Source organism: Megalopta genalis, chromosome 8, assembly GCF_051020955.1.
Source record: "Megalopta genalis isolate 19385.01 chromosome 8, iyMegGena1_principal, whole genome shotgun sequence".
In the NCBI taxonomy this organism is placed as follows: Eukaryota; Metazoa; Arthropoda; class Insecta; order Hymenoptera; family Halictidae; genus Megalopta; species Megalopta genalis.
In genome coordinates this window covers 7,089,578-7,111,422 of record NC_135020.1, presented here as the reverse complement: position 1 = coordinate 7,111,422, position 21,845 = coordinate 7,089,578, and the positions used below count along the sequence as shown (strand labels likewise).

At 31.5% G+C, this 21,845-nt stretch overlaps 4 protein-coding genes across 10 annotated transcripts; 2 read left to right on the top strand and 2 right to left on the bottom strand.

Annotated features, from left to right (window-relative positions):
- The first annotated feature begins 240 nt into the window (after window positions 1-240).
- Cul4 (cullin 4) lies at window positions 241-5,139 on the top strand. The gene is made up of 11 exons (XM_076524294.1): window positions 241-669; window positions 1,232-1,595; window positions 1,666-1,854; window positions 1,925-2,071; window positions 2,143-2,329; window positions 2,417-2,609; window positions 2,691-2,992; window positions 3,065-3,295; window positions 3,387-3,665; window positions 3,747-3,899; window positions 4,000-5,139. Exons 1-11 carry the CDS (start codon window positions 369-371, stop codon window positions 4,093-4,095), a joined length of 2,442 nt encoding a protein of 813 aa, XP_076380409.1. The 5' UTR covers window positions 241-368; the 3' UTR covers window positions 4,096-5,139.
- On the bottom strand, window positions 3,675-9,667 carry LOC117225146 (mitochondrial intermediate peptidase). Of its 5 annotated transcripts, none has more exons than XM_033478473.2 (11): window positions 9,168-9,667; window positions 8,834-9,096; window positions 8,533-8,719; window positions 8,355-8,434; window positions 8,093-8,281; window positions 7,869-8,010; window positions 7,456-7,794; window positions 7,162-7,383; window positions 6,857-7,087; window positions 6,455-6,792; window positions 3,675-4,394 (listed from the first exon to the last, which is right to left on the bottom strand). In XM_033478473.2, the coding sequence occupies exons 1-10, from the start codon at window positions 9,300-9,302 to the stop codon at window positions 6,499-6,501; spliced, it is 2,082 nt and encodes a 693-aa protein (XP_033334364.2). In that variant the 5' UTR covers window positions 9,303-9,667; the 3' UTR covers window positions 3,675-4,394; window positions 6,455-6,498. The 5 variants fall into 5 exon arrangements, with proteins under 5 accessions (XP_033334364.2, XP_076380411.1, XP_076380410.1 ...); XM_076524296.1 differs by lacking the exon at window positions 3,675-4,394 and adding an exon at window positions 4,788-5,694; XM_076524295.1 differs by lacking the exon at window positions 3,675-4,394 and adding an exon at window positions 4,788-5,111.
- A 504-nt stretch (window positions 9,668-10,171) lies between these two features.
- On the top strand, window positions 10,172-17,064 carry HDAC6 (histone deacetylase 6). Of its 3 annotated transcripts, none has more exons than XM_033478463.2 (19): window positions 10,172-10,228; window positions 10,899-11,066; window positions 11,632-12,066; window positions 12,146-12,243; window positions 12,300-12,473; window positions 12,550-12,742; window positions 12,960-13,019; window positions 13,129-13,218; window positions 13,292-13,398; window positions 13,470-13,613; window positions 13,689-13,795; window positions 14,006-14,175; window positions 14,251-14,591; window positions 14,675-14,870; window positions 14,945-15,074; window positions 15,166-15,744; window positions 15,803-15,969; window positions 16,071-16,358; window positions 16,451-17,064. In XM_033478463.2, exons 1-19 carry the CDS (start codon window positions 10,187-10,189, stop codon window positions 16,526-16,528), a joined length of 3,567 nt encoding a protein of 1,188 aa, XP_033334354.2. In that variant the 5' UTR covers window positions 10,172-10,186; the 3' UTR covers window positions 16,529-17,064. The 3 variants fall into 3 exon arrangements, with proteins under 3 accessions (XP_033334354.2, XP_033334353.2, XP_033334355.2); XM_033478462.2 differs by lacking the exon at window positions 12,960-13,019 and adding an exon at window positions 12,860-12,919; XM_033478464.2 differs by lacking the exons at window positions 10,172-10,228; window positions 12,960-13,019 and adding exons at window positions 10,378-10,517; window positions 12,860-12,919.
- On the bottom strand, window positions 16,364-21,817 carry PIG-Z (phosphatidylinositol glycan anchor biosynthesis class Z). Its single transcript, XM_033478474.2, has 5 exons — window positions 21,692-21,817; window positions 19,609-21,627; window positions 19,036-19,436; window positions 18,287-18,825; window positions 16,364-18,206 (listed from the first exon to the last, which is right to left on the bottom strand). Exons 2-5 carry the CDS (start codon window positions 19,784-19,786, stop codon window positions 17,300-17,302), a joined length of 2,025 nt encoding a protein of 674 aa, XP_033334365.1. The 5' UTR covers window positions 19,787-21,627; window positions 21,692-21,817; the 3' UTR covers window positions 16,364-17,299.
- Between the last annotated feature and the right edge of the window lie 28 nt (window positions 21,818-21,845).

Sequence of the window (21,845 nt, the reverse complement as noted above, 5' to 3'; positions counted from 1 at the left end):
TATTACACTTACATAAATAAAAGATCATAACAAAATGTATTTATAAGTGTAATATTTGTCCGATTCGAATTAAAGTTTTTTTTTATAAAATGCAAAAGACGTAGAAAGGAGGAAAAACAGTTTAAGATTTAAGATCCGCGGTAAACACGCGGAGCGCGCCGGGTAAGCGCGAAACGCGTGCGCAGCGATCGCCAATTGTTCGCAAGAGTCTCGTCGCGAGCAGTATTCGTGGATAAATAAGTTTTTTCCGCTTGTTAGAACGCACAGGGACAAAGGTAGAACGGTAGTGGGAGAATCGGTTGTGGATTTCTCGGTGGAAAACTGTGTTTTCCGAGTGCTGAGGACCGGCGACCGAGTAATGCACGCATATGTCTAGGCTTGGAGGGACTCAGGTTCTGGCCTCTACAGCACAGGTGAAGAGGACAGCCACCGATCACGCAGCGCTGGTGAACGTCGGTGCTGCGAAACGCAGCAAGCTGTCCGCCGTTCCGGTCACGGGGATCGACGGGATTGAAAACATGACGGACACAGCCGCGGCCGCGACAGATACGCAGAAGAGGGCTAATTTCTCGGCATTGACCGTCGGGAACCCAAACGGCGTCATTTCACCAAGTTTGGCAAGTGCGAAGACGGGCACTGCCAGAAAGCTTGTCATCAAAAACTTCAAAAGTAAGCGACATCACAGGACCACCTAACCTCAAAGTCAGCTGGTGATGATTAGCGACAAGATTCATTCTGTATAGAATTTATCGTTGGCATTGTGCCATCGAGGATTGCAACATTTCTTTCATAATGCGTATTTATTCGTTGAGCGAAGGATAAAATCATTCTGATAGGGATTAACAATACGAGACTAACATAACCTAACCCGAAGATTGAATAGAACTAAAAATGGATAAATGTTCTTAAGGCGCATTATTTGTTCGTTTTTTGTACGGTTTCCAGAACTTTCGTATTTCCTATGATTGTGTAATTGATTTAAGATGTCCGCTTACACGGCTTCGTTTCCCTCTTCCGTATGACTAATGCAAAAATAAATATAAACGAACTATTTTTGTAATGATCTTTAAGTAGATGCATATTACTCAAATATAAATTTAACTTTGATTTTTATTATCTTTTATGTTTGAAACAAGGAATAAAATTATTTCCACTTTCGTTTTTTTATAAATAAATCTTATACATGGAAATATGGAGAAATGCTGGTTCTAATATGGTAAATTTTATTTAGATAAGCCAAAATTACCAGAAAATTATCAAGAACAAACATGGGAGAAGTTGCAAGAAGCTGTAATTGCCATACAAACCAGCAAAAGTATTCGTTATTCATTAGAAGAACTTTACCAGGCTGTTGAAAACATGTGTAACCACAAAATGGCATCTACATTATATACAAAACTGACAGGGCTAACAGAAGCTCATGTTCAGGCTAACATAGAACAATTCTTGGCAGAATCCATGGACAGGCATATATTTTTGAAAAAAATGAATGAGTGTTGGCAGTCACATTGTAGGCAAATGATTATGATTAGGAGTATTTTTCTATACCTGGATAGAACATATGTATTACAAAATCCAAGTATTTTATCCATTTGGTAAGTACTATTCACTTGATTGTAAATATTTATGTTATTAATGTCTTACATATTTTAAATATATTTTTAGGGATATGGGATTACATTTATTTAGAGTATATATCGTTCTGAACAATTTGGTTCAGACACGTACAGTAGAAGGATTACTTATGCTTATAGAGAAAGAACGGCAAGGTGATACAGTAGACAGAACACTTCTTAAGTCACTATTACGAATGTTATCAGATCTACAAATTTACCAAGATGCCTTTGCCACGAAGTATGAATCTTTCATAAATGTGATTGATTAATATTTTTTTCTAGCTTGCTCATTGAATTTTTATTAATAGATTCCTGATAGCTACAGAAAGACTATATGCTGCAGAAGGACAAAGACTAATGAATGAACATGATGTTCCAGAGTACTTAGCACATGTAGACAAACGACTTCAAGAAGAGAATGAACGTTTGTTACATTATCTTGATGCATCTACAAAGTATGTAACAATTATTTCTACTTAGGTTTTTAATACTTCTTACATATGATATTTGCAATTTAATATTTTAGGTGGTCGCTAATCCATACAGTAGAAAAACAATTGTTATCTGAGCATATTACCAGCATATTACAAAAAGGATTAAGTGGTTTGTTGGATGAAAATAGAATTAGTGATTTATCTTTACTTTATAATTTATATAGTCGAGTTAAGAATGGCCTTGTAGAACTATGTTTGAGTTTCAATTCCTATATAAAGGTATGCACCATATTTATATTTGAAAACTGCTTTAATGTACATCAAATTGTCAAAACTAAAATTACACTTTTTCTTAAATTTTCATAGAAAAAGGGTAAAACCATAGTTATAGATCCAGAAAAAGACAAGACTATGGTTCAAGAACTTTTGGATTTTAAAGATAAAATGGATAACATAGTTAATACATGTTTTCATAAAAATGAGAAATTTTCAAATAGTTTAAAAGAAGCTTTTGAAGCTTTTATTAATCAGCGCGCAAATAAACCAGCTGAATTAATAGGTAATGTTATTGCGCATTTACGTGGTTAATATCACCATTACTTTTTACAAAAATGATTTCATACGTAATTTTTAATTACAGCAAAGTTTGTTGATTGCAAATTGCGCGCGGGTAATAAAGAAGCAACTGAGGAAGAATTAGAAAGATTATTAGATAAAATTATGGTACTGTTTAGATTTATACACGGAAAAGATGTATTCGAAGCATTTTATAAGAAAGATTTGGCAAAACGTTTGTTAGTGGGTAAATCAGCTTCTGTTGATGCTGAGAAGTCTATGTTGTCGAAATTAAAACAAGAATGTGGAGGTGGTTTTACTAGTAAATTGGAAGGAATGTTCAAAGATATGGAACTCAGTAAAGATATTAACATTGCTTTTAAGCAGGTAAGGATAAATTACGACATATCTAAAAATATTGTATAGTTTTTAAATATTAAAAACGTTCTTCTTATTTAGTATGCAGGAAATTTACAAAATGAGTTGTCAGCGAATAACTTGGATTTAACTGTGTCAATACTTACAATGGGTTATTGGCCAACATACCCTGTGATGGAAGTAACATTACCACCAGAAATGGTTCAATATCAAGATGTATTTAACAAATTTTACTTGGGAAAGCACAGTGGCAGAAAATTACAATGGCAACCTACTCTAGGTCATTGTGTTCTAAAAGCGTGGTTTAATCAGGTATTTTTAATATTCAATAAGTATTATTTGTAATATCTGAATTGTATGTATTAAAAATACTGAATATTTTTTCATTTCAATGTTGTAATAGGGTAACAAAGAGTTTCAAGTATCATTGTTTCAAGCGTTGGTATTAATTATGTTTAATGATTCTGATAACTTATCCCTGGAAGATATAAAGGCAGCAACAAATATAGAAGATGGTGAACTTAGAAGAACTTTGCAATCTTTAGCTTGCGGAAAAGCTAGAGTATTAAAAAAGAATCCAAGAGGAAGAGATATTGCAGATAATGATAGATTTGTCTTCAATGCAGATTTCACGAACAAATTATTCAGAATTAAAATTAATCAAATCCAAATGAAAGAAACGGTACAAATATCCTCTTACAAATTGTAGTTTTATATTTTATTGGAGCACTTAATATTAACTAATCTATTGTTTATTTTTTAGAACGAAGAACAGAAAGCTACAGAAGAACGAGTTTACCAAGATAGACAATATCAAATAGATGCAGCTATTGTTAGAATTATGAAAATGAGGAAAACGCTTACACACAATTTATTAATTAGTGAACTGTATAATCAATTAAAGTTCCCTGTGAAGGTATGTAATTAACATTATACATAGCTCGAATTAAATATATATATTAAGTAGTATGTAATATCTGTGTAATTATATAACAACGTAAATATATTTTTTTCAGCCGGCTGACTTGAAAAAACGAATTGAATCTCTTATAGATAGGGATTATATGGAGCGAGACAAAGATAATGCAAATGAGTACAATTATGTTGCGTAACTTGAACCAAATGCCAAAGTCATTGCAGACTGGGATGACGCCATGTTTTGTAGTAAAAGAAATCAACCAATTCATTTCGGTGTTTGTCTAATGTGAATGTGACATACTGAAAAGCGAAGAACTCTGTAACTGATTGACTGTCAGCATGATGTTGCAGCAAGTGATCAGTTGATAAAAAAAAATTAGAGTGGACCTCGTTGTCTTGGTTTTTGTAGTGCATAATGGACACTGGACAATTATTGAGATCCCTTTTAAACAGTGCTTTACTGTTGTTATCCTTGTGTTGTTTCTGGATTTTGCTAAAAAGGACCACGTGCAAAAATGTCTTTAATGGTGTAGCATTTAAAAAAAAAAAATATGTACATCAACAATTTTTTATGCAAAACAGTTTTTCACAGCATATTAAAGATTTAAGATGATAATATAGTAAGACTATTCTAAGAATAAGAAACCAATGTATTTGACTGAAAGTGAACAAGAACTCATTATTTATGGCAAACGTAAGATAGTGTATTATGGACATTGAATTCAATTCACTACAGTCATTTCAAACAAGAAAGCACATTATGATATTCTAATATATTATAAATATATAATTCATCGCAAAATTTAAAAAAGATATTTCCAAAAGAAACAAAATATGAACAATATGTGCACACTACACAGGATGAATACTCCAAGATTTAGAGGAATCTCATTGGAAACACAATATGTATTTCTGTAACAAATTTTTGTACATTACCTTATAATACAGAGTTTATAAATAAGATAGTTATTGTACAAATGTCATCCATTTTTGTCAAAACAATAGCAAAGCAATACATATAAATTTAACTTTAAAATAATATGAAGCACTTTTTAAATATTGTCTATGTTGTTTAAGACTGCTTATCTATATTAATATCGACACTACCAGTGTAGTTTTATGTATAAATAAATGATACACCTCGTTTTAAATACACACCATTAGTTTATGATGAAACTGAAATAATGTACGCCAATTTTCCTTCGATATTCTGTAATAAAATTATATATAAAAAATTATTATGGAAGTGTTTCATATTATAGTGTAATAAAAATACTCTGCCATTAGCTATAGGATATTTCATAAAGTTACATAAGATTAAACAAAGATAAATGTCACTTTTATTTAATTAATTTTGAGATATCTGTTGCGTGCGAGTTTATAAAAAAACTATAATTATCATATATATTTCTAAATAAAAATTGATATGTATATGATATAAACCAGTTTAGTCTGATTGTGATTTTATTTTATGTGTATTATAAAAGATTGAAATAAATTTAAAACATCCGTAATTTAATCTTATATTGACTAGGTACATATGTACACTATTAATTTGAATTACAAGGTTTCTTTCTTAGTACAATTATAATTCTAAATAATTCAAATCTATGAAATTATAGTTCACTCTGTATTACAAGGTTTTTACAAACAATTGTTGAAGAAGTAATTTATAATTGACATAAATGCTGTGCAAAATTCTATCCTTCAAATTATCGGCCGATCTTGAAGCAAAATTAATTTGTAAATTTTCAGAATTATATACGATTTCTTATAATCATTTTTAGTGTAATCTGAAAACGGAGACAAGAGACTATTGTAAAAAAAATGTCCAGTGCTTTTTTTGTGAATACAAGATACCTAGTTATACATTATTAAATATTTAATAAAATAAAACTTTAAAAAATACGTAAGCAAACAATTGCGTAATGTAGGAACTGTAATGTACTGGTATTGATAAGATTTAGGAATGAATCATTTATTGGCTTGTTCAGTCGATTTATGTCAGTAATTATGAATAGCTTATTAACAGAATTTTATATAAAAAAAGAAAGAATGTTGTTAATGAATCCTTAGCTAATTTTAATGGAAACCCTGAGGAGAGTTTTAATAGAATCAAAAGCAACCTAAACACAGTACATGGTAACTTCATGCAGGAAGTCATTTTAAAGAATATTGTATAAAATAAGATAATAGTAATATTGCCATGTCATATTTTGGTACTTCATTTCATTTTTCTAAAGCAAAAAACATCTTTTGCTACTTACAAATAGAATTACAAATCGTATAGAAAATGTAACTAAATCTATAAGTTATTAGTCTTCTCATTAATTACCTTATATGTACTGCGTTTCTCTATATTACACTAAAAAAACTTATTTTGTGTAATCATTCATAGATTTATCAAGATTGTAAATAGGGTAAGATTTCCGTACTTGTAATAAAATACGATAAAAATTTCAAACTTATCTTTCGTTTATAACGCATCAAATTAAAATTATTTAATATCATTAATTATTTATAAATTTATTTTTACAAAATAATCTACTGTACCTTTATAAAATTGATCTATTTCACATGTTACATTTTAGTTTATTTTATCTTCTCAGATTTTTTACTTGTTCAGTTCTCATATCAACTTCGTTGAGTAAAGATCTCGCAAAATTGTCGGCGCTAGCTTCCTTATCTAGGAAATCTGATACTAATTTGGATGATGGTTTTCCACCTCCATGTGCTAAACATTCATTTCGATATCGATCACCTGCTGTGCGATTAAAAGGATCTGCTTGAAAATAAGTTTGCCATATCCATGAGGCAATTGCTCGAGAAATTAAATAAGCGTAATATTTTGCACCATACCCAACTAAGTGAGAAAATCTTAAGTGCCATGCCTACAATAATTATTATGTTTGATATGAGTTTTTGTATAATTTAAATATAAAATGCAATACATACTGTATTTTCAACATAGGGAAGCCCGTAGTATTTTGCTTGTATTTCTTTTAAGATGTCAATAGATGATTTTTCCAACTTTCCACTATGGTAAACTTGATCCAGCATACTATAGCATACTTGATTTTGTAATTCAGAAGCACAGAATACGTTCTTAGACGCATGTAACTTCTCTAACAAAGCATTCGGTATTTGTTCTAAAGTTTGAAAATGTCGTGCGAACGTGGAAACCACCTTGAATGAAAGTATAATCATTGGATAGTCATATAGAAACCTACAGTTCAATTATTGTTGTGGTAATAACTTACTCTTGGATCATTTGCAAAATATTCCATCAATATACTTGGAACCTCTGCAAAATCTGTACAACATCTGGTACCAGTTACATGTTGATATTTTGTTCTGCCTAACATAGAATGCAATGCATGACCCATTTCATGAAATAAGTTTTCTACAGAAGCAGGACTTAATAAACATGGATTAGACCATCTAGGTGCAGGTAATGACAACATTAGTACAGCCATAGGAGTCTGGAAAGAAATGTCTGTATACAAACCAAAACCCCATTAAAACAATCGGTAAATATTAAGAGTTTCTGGTACTTGGTAAGTTCCATCAGCTAATTGTCTTCCTCCTCTAATAGTGAAATGACAATCTTGATTTGGTTTACCTTGCCGCTCAAAAAAATCACAGTATATATAACCTAATACTGAGTCGCTTTCATCTATTATAGCAAGTTTTTGTATATTATTGGCCCAAACTTCACCCGACAAGACAGGCGTAGACTCTAATCGAATACCATATAATGACTGAGTCAAAATATTTATTCCATCCATACAAGCACCAAGTGAAAAATATGGAGTAAATTCAGTGTTTGACATATTCAACCAAGTCCTTTTCGCTTCTGCCGTAAAATAAGCAGTATCCCACTGCATTATTTTCTGAATAAAAGTACAGAAATTTAGACAAATAGTTAGAAAAGAATTTTGCAACATTTAAATAAATTTGTGAACACCTGCTTTGTACCAGACTCGGCATCTTTCATTTCTTGCATCTGTTGGAAATCTTGTGCAGCTTTGGGCTTTAGATTATCATTCAAAATATTAAGAAAATCGTATATTACTTCTGGTGTCTCTACTGTACTTCCCTTTACAGCTCTAAAAATTTGTCACTCAAGTATAAATAGATTATAAGGCATACTCTTCATTTATAATTTAATAACCAGTATTTTAGATCTACCTATGAGCATATGATGGAAATCCGCATAATCTAGCCAAATCATGTCTGGAGTTCAAAAGTTCTTTTAGAAGATATTCTTGACTTTTATCTGGATATAAAAATACACGGTATGCAGCTTCCCTGATCAAGTTGTTAGTAGAGTCTACATAAAGTCCTTGTACTATTATCTGATTATTTTTTATTGTAAAACTGTGAAATGAGTTTGATGAAGTACGATACTATACAAATTATGATCTTCCAAATATTTTACTGTATTACTTACTGTTCCCTTACACCAGGTGGAAGAGTACTAGCATCCACTGCACGTGGATTGCTTGCACCTGCCATAAATTTTTGACCTACCTATACCATGAAAATATAAGGTATTTAAATGGATCATTTAAAGATTAAATAAAGATATAATTTTTTAGAAATAGCATATATAAAAACCATTTACATACTTGTAATATGTAGTCATTTAACTGTACAACAGTTTCTCTTTCTGCTTCAGGTAAATGTATGCCACACTGTTCAAAATCAAAGAGAAACAGTTTAGCTACGTGCTTGTCCACAACAGATGTATCTTGGACATCTCCATTATGTACAACTTGTTTTAAGGCATTGTACAGATCTAGATGAGTATTTAACCTGATGAAATATTTAAATATTTACAGTCTCCCAATGAATTGTATTGCTAGAAGAAAGTTTTTGAGTTTCTACAAAGTCAAACTTAATATTTTTTGTTAATACAAATATATTTACTTTTCTACTATTCCACTAACAAATACACAAGCATCTTCTGCAGCTCTAACATATTGTTCTTCTGGATGTGCAATTCTAACGAACTCTGCTAAATCTGCAACCTTGCACAGTGTATCAGACAGGTCATCAAAAATTTCAACCATTTTACGTTTTCTGTTTGGACTTGTAGCTTCTGCTATCAGCGTGTCTGTTTGAGACATAGCTTGATGTTTTAAAATGCTAAATCCTTGGGCCGTCTTCAATTCAGGTATACCAAATAGACCCTACAATGATTAGATATCTTGAATAGTTAACTCAATTAACATTCACTTTAATGTAAAAATAGGAAACTTACAGACTTCTTTTTGGATAACTCAAAACCATATTTATCTTTGGTAATGGAATTAAATGCTGTTGCAAGAGGAGACCATGTATTAACACCTCTACAATTAACATGTTTTATAAACTGTTTCTTCCACATGTTCATCATTTTTTATACAACATTAAATCGATTTTATTAACAAAAAAACAATAGTTATTCTGAAAAAGATAGAGTAGTTTACAGTGTTTGAATAATTGCACATTTCGTCCAACGATTTACTAATAACAACAAGCATAAAATTAAGTTATAAACTATCTGTTTTAATCACTTCAGTGATCGCTGATTCAAATACTATTTTAAATAATTGTACCTACAAAACGATAGAAATAAAATAGTATTTCAGAAACGCAAAGAATTTATATTATATTTTAGTAGTCCGAAATATTATTGTATGTACATATGTACTACATATGCAATTTCGTTCGCCTTGTATTCATACTGACATCGTTATTAGTTACTACATTATATTGTATGTCTACCTCTACATATAAACAATTTGGCTCTTGTCTCTAACTGCGATGGCAGCACTGTCACATGTAATCGTAGTAGTGAGAATAAAAGTAGAAATTACTTTGCTGTGATTGGCTGACGATTCAATGATGAGACAAGATTCATTGCGGATTGGATGCACAGTAAAATGGTGGGGAAACAAGCGCTTCCTTAGAGAGGAAGAAAACCGAGTAGGAGTGAGGTGTCACTGTACACATATCAAGATTCAGAGTTAACTTGTCCGCGACAAAGACAGAACATTTTCGGAGACTGATCTGAAATGTGCTGCAGAATGGTTGAGGAAATATCTCACAAATGGAATTGGATGATGCCACTCTGCATCACATTTCAGAGCAATCTCCGAAAATATTCCGTCTCTGTCGCGGGCAAGTTAATTCCGAGTCCTGCTGTATATTGTCAACCAATGGAGGCGCTTGGAATCTTTCTTTCCCCGTTTTAGCATTGTATTGTACACATTGAAATTATGCGACAGTACGGAGAGAATGCTGCATTATAAAAGTCGAAGCGTGATTCTATTTCTGACGGTGCGATGGCATTACTGTGATTTTAACCGCAGTCTACTGCTTCAGCAATTGTCAACCTTTTATTGAAATGGATTTAGAACAAAATTGGAAGTGTAAAATGAATAAGATCATTGAGACAATTCTGTTTCTGTAATGAAGACAAATTTGAATGTACTTACAAGATCATCTCTTCGTCTTTCTGAAGTTGAAAGTTGTCCGAGAATGAAAACCATGAGTTGTCAGTAAAAGTCGTTCGTTGTAGTGTTGAAGAGAACAGAAAAATTTCGAAGTTATACATTAAATGCCAATGGTGAGGATCTGATCTTAGAGATAAAACATCTGCATATGATTTCGGCGTAATTAGGTAGAGATAATTGTTGTTTTCGTAAAGCTTACGCGTGATAATACATTATGGAATGGAAGGGGTATCGATATCTATACAAGGATATGTCTCGTACCGTCACCCACATATTAAGTATCTGTCAACATTTTATATTGCCTGCGATGAACGACGTAATTTAAGTGCGAAGCAAAAGTTATTAAAATCCCTCCTTTTTATCAAGGATTTTAATGAAAAGTGCAATAAAAACTTCCAGATAATTCAGTAAAATTTCTTCCTCTGTTGTATTTTGTAAATTTATATATACAACAAAGACAGGGAAGAAAGTAATTACTTTTATATCTCTTACAGTCTGATTCTGTGATTAGTGGTAATTTATTCGCTGCTGCTAAACAGTTAGCGGATAGTGAAATTCAGCTCCTAAAAGTTATACAAAATTCCAAAAAAGCAAACAATAAAAATAATACAAGTACAATGTCATCTGGGAAAAGTGCCAAAAAGTCAGGGGAAACATCTAATGTAAGTATAAATTCTAACGTTCATGACTAAAAACAAAATAATTAATGTGTGATATTACAATAATCCCCCAAATTACAAATTACAAAACCCTCAAATACACATGAAATTCGCATAATTACAGAGCTCCTATACTACTATAGTAATAAGTGCTATATGTACTGCCCACAAGAAATACACAGATTTTTATGTATTCTTGTATTATCAAAACAAATGCATAATATAATATATTTATTACATTTAATATCTACATACGAAAGTTTATAATTAATTGTAAAGCAGGTTTGATTTTGTTAAAAACCAATAATGTTTGGTTTGCTTCGAGGTCTTTCTACACCTGCTTTTTATATGCAATGGCAATTATTGTGGAATTAGTTTACACAAACGAATTCACGTTTATTCTTGCTGACCTCTCCTATTTACCATGATAAAAGAAATTGTAAAAATACGTTAAATTGATACCAAAAATGTAAAAACAATAAAAGTTGTAAAAAATGATCAAGTAAAATCAAAACCAAGTTATTCGAGAGAATATCGTACTTATATTAATAATTTCTGTCTTAAATAGGTTTGCCCATCTATAGCATTGATAGCAGCCAAAAAACAGGCAGTGCAAAGGCAAATGTTGCAGGGAAAGAAGTCCAATAATAACAATAATAATATTTTTGTACGTGATATATATCAAAAAGCTATAGATGCTTATACTGTAAAGAGAAAGGAAACTGGACTAGTATTTGATCGGTCTATGGTAGAACACAAGTGTCTTTGGGATCCAAATTATCCAGAATGTCCTGGTAGAATGATAACCATTTTACAAAGATGTGAAGAATTAGGTTTAATAAATAGGTGCAAGCTCATCACACCACGGGAAGCTACAGAAAATGAAATACTTACAAAACATAATAAAAAAAGTCTTGATATTTTAAAGACCACTGATGGATGTAAAGATGTACATAATTTAGAGTTATTATCATCCAAATACGATGCAATTTATGTACATCCTGTATGTAACTATTTCTAGAATGTGAAATAAGTTATCTTGGCATATCAATTTTAATACTAAACTGTTTAACATTTTCTAGTCTACCTACAAATTATCTCTATTAGCTGTGGGGTCAACAATAAACTTAATAGAAAGCATTTGCAAAGGAGAAGTTCAAAATGGAATGGCTATTATTAGGTAACTGAATTTTGTTATTCATGTTTAAATACAAAATTAATTACTTCTCTTTTTAGACCACCTGGACATCATGCAATGAAGTCAGAATATTGTGGATATTGCTTCTTTAACAATGTCGCAATTGCTGCTGAGAAAGCTTTGAATAATAATTGGGCCAACAAAATTTTAATTGTAGATTGGGATGTACACCATGGACAAGCAACTCAACAAATGTTTTATAACGATCCACGGTATGCTATTACTTTTATAAGTAGGGTAAATTGTCCATTTGAGTTCTTTCTTCTTCACACCTAAATTTCTTAACAGAGTTGTTTACTTCTCCATTCATCGTTACGAACATGGTGAATTTTGGCCGAATCTCAGAGAATCTGATTTTCACTTTGTTGGAGATGATTTAGGCCAAGGATATAATTTTAACGTACCACTTAATAAAGTTGGTATGACTAATGCCGATTACCTGGGCATATTTCAACAAGTCTTGTTACCAATGGCTTATGAGGTAAGTAGTATACTTCACAGTGACACACTTTGTTTTAGATGAGTACTAAACTCACTTTACTAAGTTAGAGATTTTCCTCTAAGTTGTATATAAAATATATAAATTTAATCGTTGTAGTTTCAACCAGATCTCGTAATAATCTCAGCTGGTTATGATGCAGCCTTGGGCTGTCCAGAGGTAAATGAATATAAGTTATTAATTTATTTTTCTATCCTAGTTTAATCCAGATTTTGTCATTGTTTCGGCTGGGTTTGATTCGGCGATTGGAGATGAAAAGGTTAACGATTTTTTTTCACTCTTATGTATTTTCTAGTTCAATTTTTACTTATATGTTTTCAATAGATTATATGTACTTGATATTTCAATTTATTTATTATTATATTAAGGGTGAGATGTTGGTGACTCCTGCATTTTATGCTCATTTAACATCATCTCTAATGAGTCTAGCTTCTGGAAAAGTTGCTGTTGTATTAGAGGTATAAAAGATATTTCAAATATTGTATGTTTATAGTGATTTAAATATTCTGTTGTACATATTATTTTTTATAGGGTGGTTACTATTTAAAGTCACTAGCTGAAAGTGCAGCACTAACTTTGCGTGCTTTATTAGGTGATCCATGTCCTACAATAGAAAATCTTGAATTGCCTTCATTAAGGTAAAACTTTAATATTTATTTATACAATAAGAATCAATAAATTTATTTTTATGTATTTCGTATTATTTCAGCATACGTGATTCAATTTTAAATACAATTTATGCACACAAACCATATTGGAAATGTTATCAATATCAAGATACATACAGTATTAATAATACAACAAATAATAAGGAACAAAATATCAATCAGTATTTACCTGTAGTTACATTCAAGTAAAAAATTTAAACATTGTTAATAATAATTAATTTTATTATTATATTCAATTACGTACAATGTTTCCATTGTAGAGGAACTGAAGAGAGACCAGACATGTATAAAACTTCTGACTGTTATCCAGTTCATAGTAAAGAAGTTCTCGAGCTGCTTGATTCAAAATTAAATACTCTTATACATTGTAAGCATCTATATGTTGATAATTATGATCTATAGCCCATATATTAATCTCTTAAAGCTACGTTCTGTTTTTTGAAAGAAGATAAGTGAAGTCATAATTACCGTTAATTTCCACTCCTATGTTGCAAGTCTGAAACAATAGGAGTGCTGGACACCTATTATGACTTCAGTTGCCACCTTTCGAAAATAAGTAATAATTGTTCTTCTCTAGTTACTAATTTATATAAAGCTCCGGACAAAGTGAACATTGTGTATGATGAAAGAATGCTAAAGCATTATGATATAAGCGATGAAACCCATCCAGAAAAACCAAGTCGTATTAGTGGTATCTATAAACGATTACAAGAGTACAATATTCTTGACCGATGCTACGTGCAACAGGTACGTTAATACATTTAAAATAGCATATTCACTACTAAAGTTTTATTTGAAGTATTAATAATAATTTTTTAAAAGGGACGAAATGCAACGATAGAAGAATTATTATTGGTTCATTCAAAAGATCATATAGAGAGAATAAAGGGAACTGCAAACATGAAAGCCAAAGATTTAAAGAAAGTAGTATCATCATTCAATTCAGTTTATTTGCATCCTGAAACTTGGACAAGTGCCAGCGTATCTACTGGATCGTTATTACAAGTCGTTAGTAATGTGTTAAATGGGGAGAGTCAGTCTGGTGTTGCTATTGTAAGGCCACCGGGACATCACGCAGAAGATGACATGCCATGTGGTTTCTGCATTTTTAATAATATTGCTGTAGCAGCTAAATATGCCATAGAATGTCATCATTTAAAAAGGTACAATTAATTAAGATATAATTATATTGATATGCTTTTAATTTGTCTTTGCCACAAAGTAATTTTTACGTTATAATTTTTAGAGTACTAATAGTGGACTGGGATGTGCATCATGGCAATGGAACTCAATCTATTTTTGAGGAAGATCCAAGAGTTCTCTACATATCTGTTCATCGATATGATAATGGTAGTTTTTTTCCAAATTCGAAAAATGCTAACTACACCAGTGTTGGCTGTGGAGATGGAGAGGGATTTAATGTCAATATACCATGGAATAAAGTTAGTATCTGCAAATTTATATAAGATAATCTAATTTATTATTAGATATATTAATTTGTATGAATAATATATAGAAAGGAATGGGTGACGCTGAATACATAGCAGCATTTCAACAAGTGGTAATGCCAATCGCGTATCAGTTTAATCCAGAACTAGTTTTAGTATCTGCAGGTTTTGATGCTTGTATTGGTGACCCTCTTGGAGGTACACAAAATGATTTATAAATATTGACTTAAATTCTGTTTGCTACTACTACTATATACAAAATATTTATTCATATACTTTTTGTATCCAGGGTGCCTAGTAAGTCCAGAAATGTATGGTCATTTAACACACTGGCTATCATCATTAGCTAATGGCCGCATAATTCTTAGTCTTGAAGGAGGTTACAATATCAATTCAATTTCACATGCAATGGCACTTTGTACTAAAACGTTACTCGGGGATCCTCTACCGATGCTAGAAAGTGATCTGATCCCGTGTTCTAGTGCTGTTAATTCTATAAACAATGTTTTAAAAACGCAGAAACAATATTGGTCGAATTTGATATTTAATGTTTCTCTGCCAAGAAAAAACGTGCTACCTAAAGCTAAACTGAAACACATAAAATCAAATGAACAAATGAAAACTATGGATGAGCCTTGTAAACAGTCTGAATCTAAGATAGCATTGGAGAAAATAGAAAGTGAAAAGTTGGCACTGAGACTTTCAATTGATAAAAATTCTGTGACAGATGAGGAGATACTAAAATTACAAAACGAAGTTGAGAACATCAAAATAAAAAATTCATCTCACGACGATATGCTAAAAGCTACTGAAAAAGCACACAATAAATCGATTAATATGCAGACTATTAATACTTGTGAAGATAAAGGTAAATAGCAAATTAGAAACATTGTTATAGAAGAAGTAATAACACCTATATTTTACAGTTCTTGAATGTGAAAGGCAGTGCGTAAATCATTCTAAGAAAGGAACATTTTCTGACAAAAATTGTGACAACTCTAATCCAGGTAGCAGTAGCGAACATAATGAAGGCGCTGTTGGTCAAGCTGGTGGTGTCACAAATTTATGCGACTATTTATCTCAGAATTTGGAAGTAAGTAACGTAATTTTTTGTCTAAAGTGATAATAATATGCATTAATTACGTTATTACATTGAAAAATTTAAATATATGTATGCTTTTCTAATTTTTGTAGGCATTAATGGCTGGTGATATGTTTGCTGTAGTTCCTTTAAAGGACTGCCCCCACTTGGATAGTGTCAAAGATGTACCAGCTTCAGGAATCGATATACATTTACCTTGTGCAGAATGTGGTAGCATTGCTGAAAATTGGATTTGCTTGCTATGTTACACTATACATTGTGCACGTACTGTTAATCAGCATGGTCTTTTACATAGTGATGGATTAGACCATCCATTGGCATTAAGTTTTAGTGATTTGTCAGTATGGTGTTACAGGTGTGAAGCATATATAGATAATCCAGTAAGTTATAATTTTAATACATATGCAAGTATTTATTAGGTAAAAAAATTTAATATCTTATGGATTATTATAATTTTTCAATTATTTTGTAGCGATTATTTGCTGCTCGTAATGCTGTACATCAAAGTAAATTTAATGAGGAACTACCGTGGACATATAATGAGAACTGAAGTGCAAACATGCATTTGACAAAGTTGTCACTAGTACTATACATAAATTTTCTAATATTTATAAATATTACAAAATAGAAATATTTACAGTTTCTCTATTTGTTATTTACTTATTTTATGTTTCATTCTTGTTAAGTTTCAATTATAATTTGTGTTCAGGAATTCATTAAGCAAAGAATTGGTTTATAAAATCATTAGTATAAGAATAATTCTGCTAATATCTTTTGCACCACTATGAGTAAATAACAAATAGTAAATGTTTAAACTTTAATTTTCAGATAATCAAACTATTTATAATTTAATTTTAAGCTTACCTAAAACTTCTATTTGCAAACAGCATATTTTACTAAACTAAAATAGAAAATTGCAATAACTTTATATTCTATTTTTCTATGTAGGATAATGATTAGGTCAATGATAATCAATCAAATCGTAGATTAAAAGACAGAAAATAATTTTAATTTTATGCAATTGTGTAAGCTGTCCTTGATAATTGTAACTATTCATACTATTAAACAATATTTGTACATAGAGTAGCTTTATTTGTTAAACTTTTTTTTTTATTTATCTATAGATTTGAATTTAGTGATCTCAAAAGATTGATAATTTACAAAAATATTTGTAAAAGATAGAAATATTTTAACACTTTTTTTTATTTTGTATTCTGTTGTTATAAGAAATATATCAATCTTAACGAATAACTTGATAGTAAATGTGTGAAAATTTATTTTATTTTGTATATGTAATGAATTGTTATAATGAATAAGCAAATTAAAAATGTATACTTTTTTGTTTATTATGCTTTACATATTCTATTCTTACTAAAATTAATTGAAATTGTTGAAATGCATTAAATACGTCATACATAATTTCGCTAAAAGTGTGCTTAGAAACTGTGTTTATATTTGTTAAATGTATAATAACATTAGACATTTTTGAGAGTGGTAATTTCTCGACTGTAACATGTGGTTGAAATTTCTTTACTATATGGTAATTAAACAGGTTTGTCTTATTTTGAATAGAAATAAATTCTTCCATATCAGTGCCAGGAAGAGCATAATATAATCTATATGGTATCCTTTTTACAACATATTTCTGTTCACAATCACGGATCTTTAAGGCAATAATATTATACACATCATTTATAGATTTTGAACCTTGCTCGTAAAGATGAAAATCTTTGACTAATTTATACTTATGATTCCCACTACTAATATAAGTTTTCTTAGTATTTCTCAAATGTAAAAGTGCAGTTGGTAAAGAATAAGTATTTGATGTAAATAGATGTATATGAGTCAGCTCTGGTTTAGCTTTCAATTCATTGGCTAAATGAGATGTCAAAGGTAAAACTCCACCTTGGTGAGCAAACCCATAGAAGTATGCTAATGCAATATTACATATGAACCAACACAATTGCAATTTAGTGAGTTTCTTTTTTGTTGTAAAGTTACTATCGTGTGCATTGTTCTCAGTAACTTTTGCAACAGTATCAACACCTGAAATTTGATTTAAATCTGGTGCGTACAAGAAAACCAGAGGTAGAACCGTTGGTATTATAAATCGAGGTTCTTGATGTGGGAAAATAGACAGCATTACAATGGGGATAATAAAAGATGCAGTCATCAAACCAACAACACTTTGTATACGCGGCAAATCCAACCAGCGAGCTTTCAAGCCACTGTAAGTAATTACAGTTAATAATTTTATATATCAACAATTTAAAGTAATAAAGATTATATTGATAAATCATTCATTCACCTGTGTAACATTTTGCCAAATGTAAAGAGGCCAATAACTCCAAGAACATTGAATAAAAGAGGAACATTTACTATGAAATGTACATAATATGGATGTAATCCATGACTTTGTAAGTTTTTGCTGTTTGCATTGTACTTGAAGAAATTGAGTGGTGTTACTACAAAATTATTCATACTAATACTAAGACTACCGATTTCTGCCATAGTTAAATAACCAAAATAAAAGCTGTCGACTAGAATAAAAAAGATAGCTACAGGTATTCCACATGCTACAAGAGTGAATATTCGAATGTGAAAATCTCCAAAGCCTACGCTCCTTGAGCCTAGACCTCTTTGCAACCAAAAAAATATAGGGGAAAATGCAAATGCAATGAATGTTGGTCTATTAAATATACCAACTACTGTAATTGTTGCAATTTTGAAACAATGGTTTAAAGAATGTGGTGGTAGTGTAGCTTTGAGCTTATAATATTTTACTCTGTCCACTCCAGTTTGTGCTTTATTATATTTGTCTGAGAGATAGTCGCTTTGAATAACTACCTGGAATAATAAATATTTTTTGTATTACATTTCTTATGACTATGAAAATGGCAAGTAACTGTGTTCTGATCCTCACTTAATAAGATACAATAATTAGATGCATTCTAACAATTAGAAATTAGAGAGTGCCTAATGGATTTCCCTATATCTGTGAAAGTATTGTATACGTAATTATATTTACTTGATTACTTATTTAAAACAAAATTGTACCTTTTCTGAATATACCATACAGTATGATGCATAGTACAGTAACAAAGCTGTCAATACCAACTCGACAGTATTTGATAATGTACGTGTCGCATAAATAAGCATAACATAGGAACTGGCATAAGCGATCAGTCTTATTTTATAATTTTGTCCATACATGTAGCATATTTTATATAGACAATAGTCTGATACAAAGGATAAGCCACACATCAATAGACGTGGAAGTAATACAAGAAAGTATGGTATCTTTAATGACATGCCAAAGTAGAAACGTGTATACTGTGATACTCTTGTTAAGATCGAATATGGTATACCAACAGTAATTTGTGGTATTAAAGCAGTTCTTATGGGAAATGTGGAATTAAATTCCCATGGTTTATGAACATCAATATCAAAATAATCCCCTGAAAGATTTAAATAGTTCTATGTTACACGACTGCTTCATTATAATAATAATGAAATTTTATGACATTGGTGTATCATAGTAGAGTAATTTCAATTCTTGTTCACAAATCGTATTCTAAGGTATGATACAGATGGTTATCATTTTTATTGATAATTAATAATATAACTCACCAGATACAACTTCGATGGATTGAAAATATTCGTCAGGATGGATGTATCCCGATTGAGGAATTAATGTCAAAATAATTCTTAAAGCCGCTAGAAACCAATACGGACCGATCTTCCTTCTTATTGGAACAGCAGGTTTATACTCGTCTATTGACCTGCGATATTCATTTTTCGAGTTCATTTTCACGCGCGAGTAATCTGAATAAAAAATGGGCTTTCTATCCCCTCGACTTTTTGTTAGATCTGTTTAAGTTAGGTTATGAAAACTGACAAAGGAATGTTTGTAAATTGATGTCTTTTTAGTTTTAACCAAACAATACATTTAATCATATTGTGGTTGTTTCATTATAAATTTAATTTTACACAAGATATAATACAGACTAGTTGTAAATACTGTAACGATACATTGGATCGCGATGAGCCGATCGGAGACGATGAGCACTGTTATTTTCTGACGGTCACGTGACAGTCATAGACGAAGTATCAGAGTAGACTGAACAGCATATGTGGTTCCGTGTCTGCGACACATGTTGTGAAATACCGACATCACTAAAAACGAAAGGTTCTCTCGTGCTCTCTATCTAAATTTCGTATCTATTTTACAACATTGTCGGCTCTAAAATTGTACCTTTAACTGCACATGATAGAGATAGAGCAGTCTCCGAAAATGCTTTGTCTCTGTCATGTGCATTTAATTTCGAGCCTTGACCTAAGTCATAAATATACGATTGATTAACATTAGTTTCGTGGAAGGGTTAATTTATGACACTCTCAAGTACTGACGCCACTGTTTCTTTCTCCTATCATAGAAAACGTTAAACGACTGCATTTTCTTATATGTATACATAAAAAGAATTTATTTATTTATAAAAGAATTTAATTCAACAATACAAACATTTTCAAATTTTGTGAAGCTAGCAGATAAAAAAGCTTTTTAGATTAAAACGAAAACCTTCCATTTATTAAGGACGTTAATTGAAATTTTTGTAATGTTTACAAATCTTACTTGCTTATATGTATAGAAATAAATCATGCACAATCAACTTTTTAAATTTTCTGGGCGTACAAAGATTCCTTATAATAATGTAATAATTGTGATATCCTCTGTTTTTAATGACATAATTAATCAAGTTAATTGCAGATGAACTTCCGTAGCGATTTTTATTCCGGCAGTTCATTATAATTTATAGATACCATTTTCATCGTTTGAATGTACACGTTGTATGAATTTGTAGCTTCCATCACATAGAATGTGCCGTAATACGAACGAGCTATACAAAATACTCCATCCTCACTAACAAGCTTTTTCATTTCTAAAATATCGGTAACGATGGGCGCGACATGGGAATGGTAATGGGACTTTTGAAGCACCATTTCTGGGTGATAAAATACATAATACATTGGATATCCAGTCTACTCCTATACTTCGTCTGTGGTGTCAGTATCCTTAAGATCCTAACTTTGAGATGTCACACTTTCTGAAATATTGACATTATTGACATAATCGACATATGGTACAATATCGATTGTCAGTGTGTCTCTACTGTACCGTCTGTCGATACACTGTCATCGAATGGTAAACTGTTAAGTACACTTTTTTGCAGAAAACAATATTGAGGATAATTTACTTTGCAAACACACGCCAAAATAAAATGTATGATCAGCCTTGTTGTTCTTACATCTCAGCAACCGCACGTTTCTTGTTCGATGTATAGTTCGATGACTGAACACATCTCTGTTTAAATATTATGGATACAGCTATCAATTTCGGCAATCCTTCCGCTTTGAACTGCATTATCAGCCCCGGAAGGAAGATCTTCCACAAGGAAAGAATCCCGACCATCGATCTAACCGATGTCTCTGATCAGAAGTATACGGTGTCAACGTGCAACGCACGTGCGCCTTTTCGTTTGAGATTCCTACGCAATTTACCGGTCGACCTTGAATGGGTCCAGCCATAATATTCGCAGCTTGGTATCAAAGGGTCGAGGACGGGTCGCGCAACATCAGGAAGATGGCGGTCTGTAGGATCGTTTGTCGACTGTAGAGCTGTTAACGCTGACGTCTGTCATCGGTGGTTACGTACGTGCGATCCAGCAGGAACCGCGGCCAGAAAATCAATCCGGAACGTCATGCCGTCGTGTGTATCAACATTGGAAAATCAATGGTAACCCGTGACGTAGGAGTCCCGCCTCAGGACGGACCAATCAGCTGCCGGTCTGGTCCCCACCGGGGCAAGC

What these genes read in the sequence shown, in the direction of transcription:
- Cul4 (XM_076524294.1), top strand. Translation starts at nt 369, where the DNA reads ATGTCTAGGCTTGGAGGGACTCAGGTTCTGGCCTCTACAGCACAGGTG. An exon ending in CAAGATGCCTTTGCCACGAA is followed by an intron (nt 1,855 to 1,924) that starts GTATGAATCTTT and finishes TTTTATTAATAG; the next exon opens with ATTCCTGATAGCTACAGAAA. An exon ending in AAATCCAAATGAAAGAAACG is followed by an intron (nt 3,666 to 3,746) that starts GTACAAATATCC and finishes TTTATTTTTTAG; the next exon opens with AACGAAGAACAGAAAGCTAC.
- LOC117225146 (XM_033478473.2), bottom strand. Translation starts at nt 9,302, where the DNA reads ATGATGAACATGTGGAAGAAACAGTTTATAAAACATGTTAATTGTAGA. An exon ending in AGTTATCCAAAAAGAAGTCT is followed by an intron (nt 9,097 to 9,167) that starts GTAAGTTTCCTA and finishes TAATCATTGTAG; the next exon opens with GGTCTATTTGGTATACCTGA. An exon ending in CCACCTGGTGTAAGGGAACA is followed by an intron (nt 8,282 to 8,354) that starts GTAAGTAATACA and finishes CTCATTTCACAG; the next exon opens with TTTTACAATAAAAAATAATC.
- HDAC6 (XM_033478463.2), top strand. Translation starts at nt 10,187, where the DNA reads ATGCTGCATTATAAAAGTCGAAGCGTGATTCTATTTCTGACG. An exon ending in AATGGAATGGCTATTATTAG is followed by an intron (nt 12,244 to 12,299) that starts GTAACTGAATTT and finishes TTCTCTTTTTAG; the next exon opens with ACCACCTGGACATCATGCAA. An exon ending in ATGTTTTATAACGATCCACG is followed by an intron (nt 12,474 to 12,549) that starts GTATGCTATTAC and finishes ATTTCTTAACAG; the next exon opens with AGTTGTTTACTTCTCCATTC.
- PIG-Z (XM_033478474.2), bottom strand. Translation starts at nt 19,786, where the DNA reads ATGAACTCGAAAAATGAATATCGCAGGTCAATAGACGAGTATAAACCT. An exon ending in GTATGGTATATTCAGAAAAG is followed by an intron (nt 18,826 to 19,035) that starts GTACAATTTTGT and finishes TTATTATTCCAG; the next exon opens with GTAGTTATTCAAAGCGACTA. An exon ending in TTTGGCAAAATGTTACACAG is followed by an intron (nt 18,207 to 18,286) that starts GTGAATGAATGA and finishes AATTACTTACAG; the next exon opens with TGGCTTGAAAGCTCGCTGGT.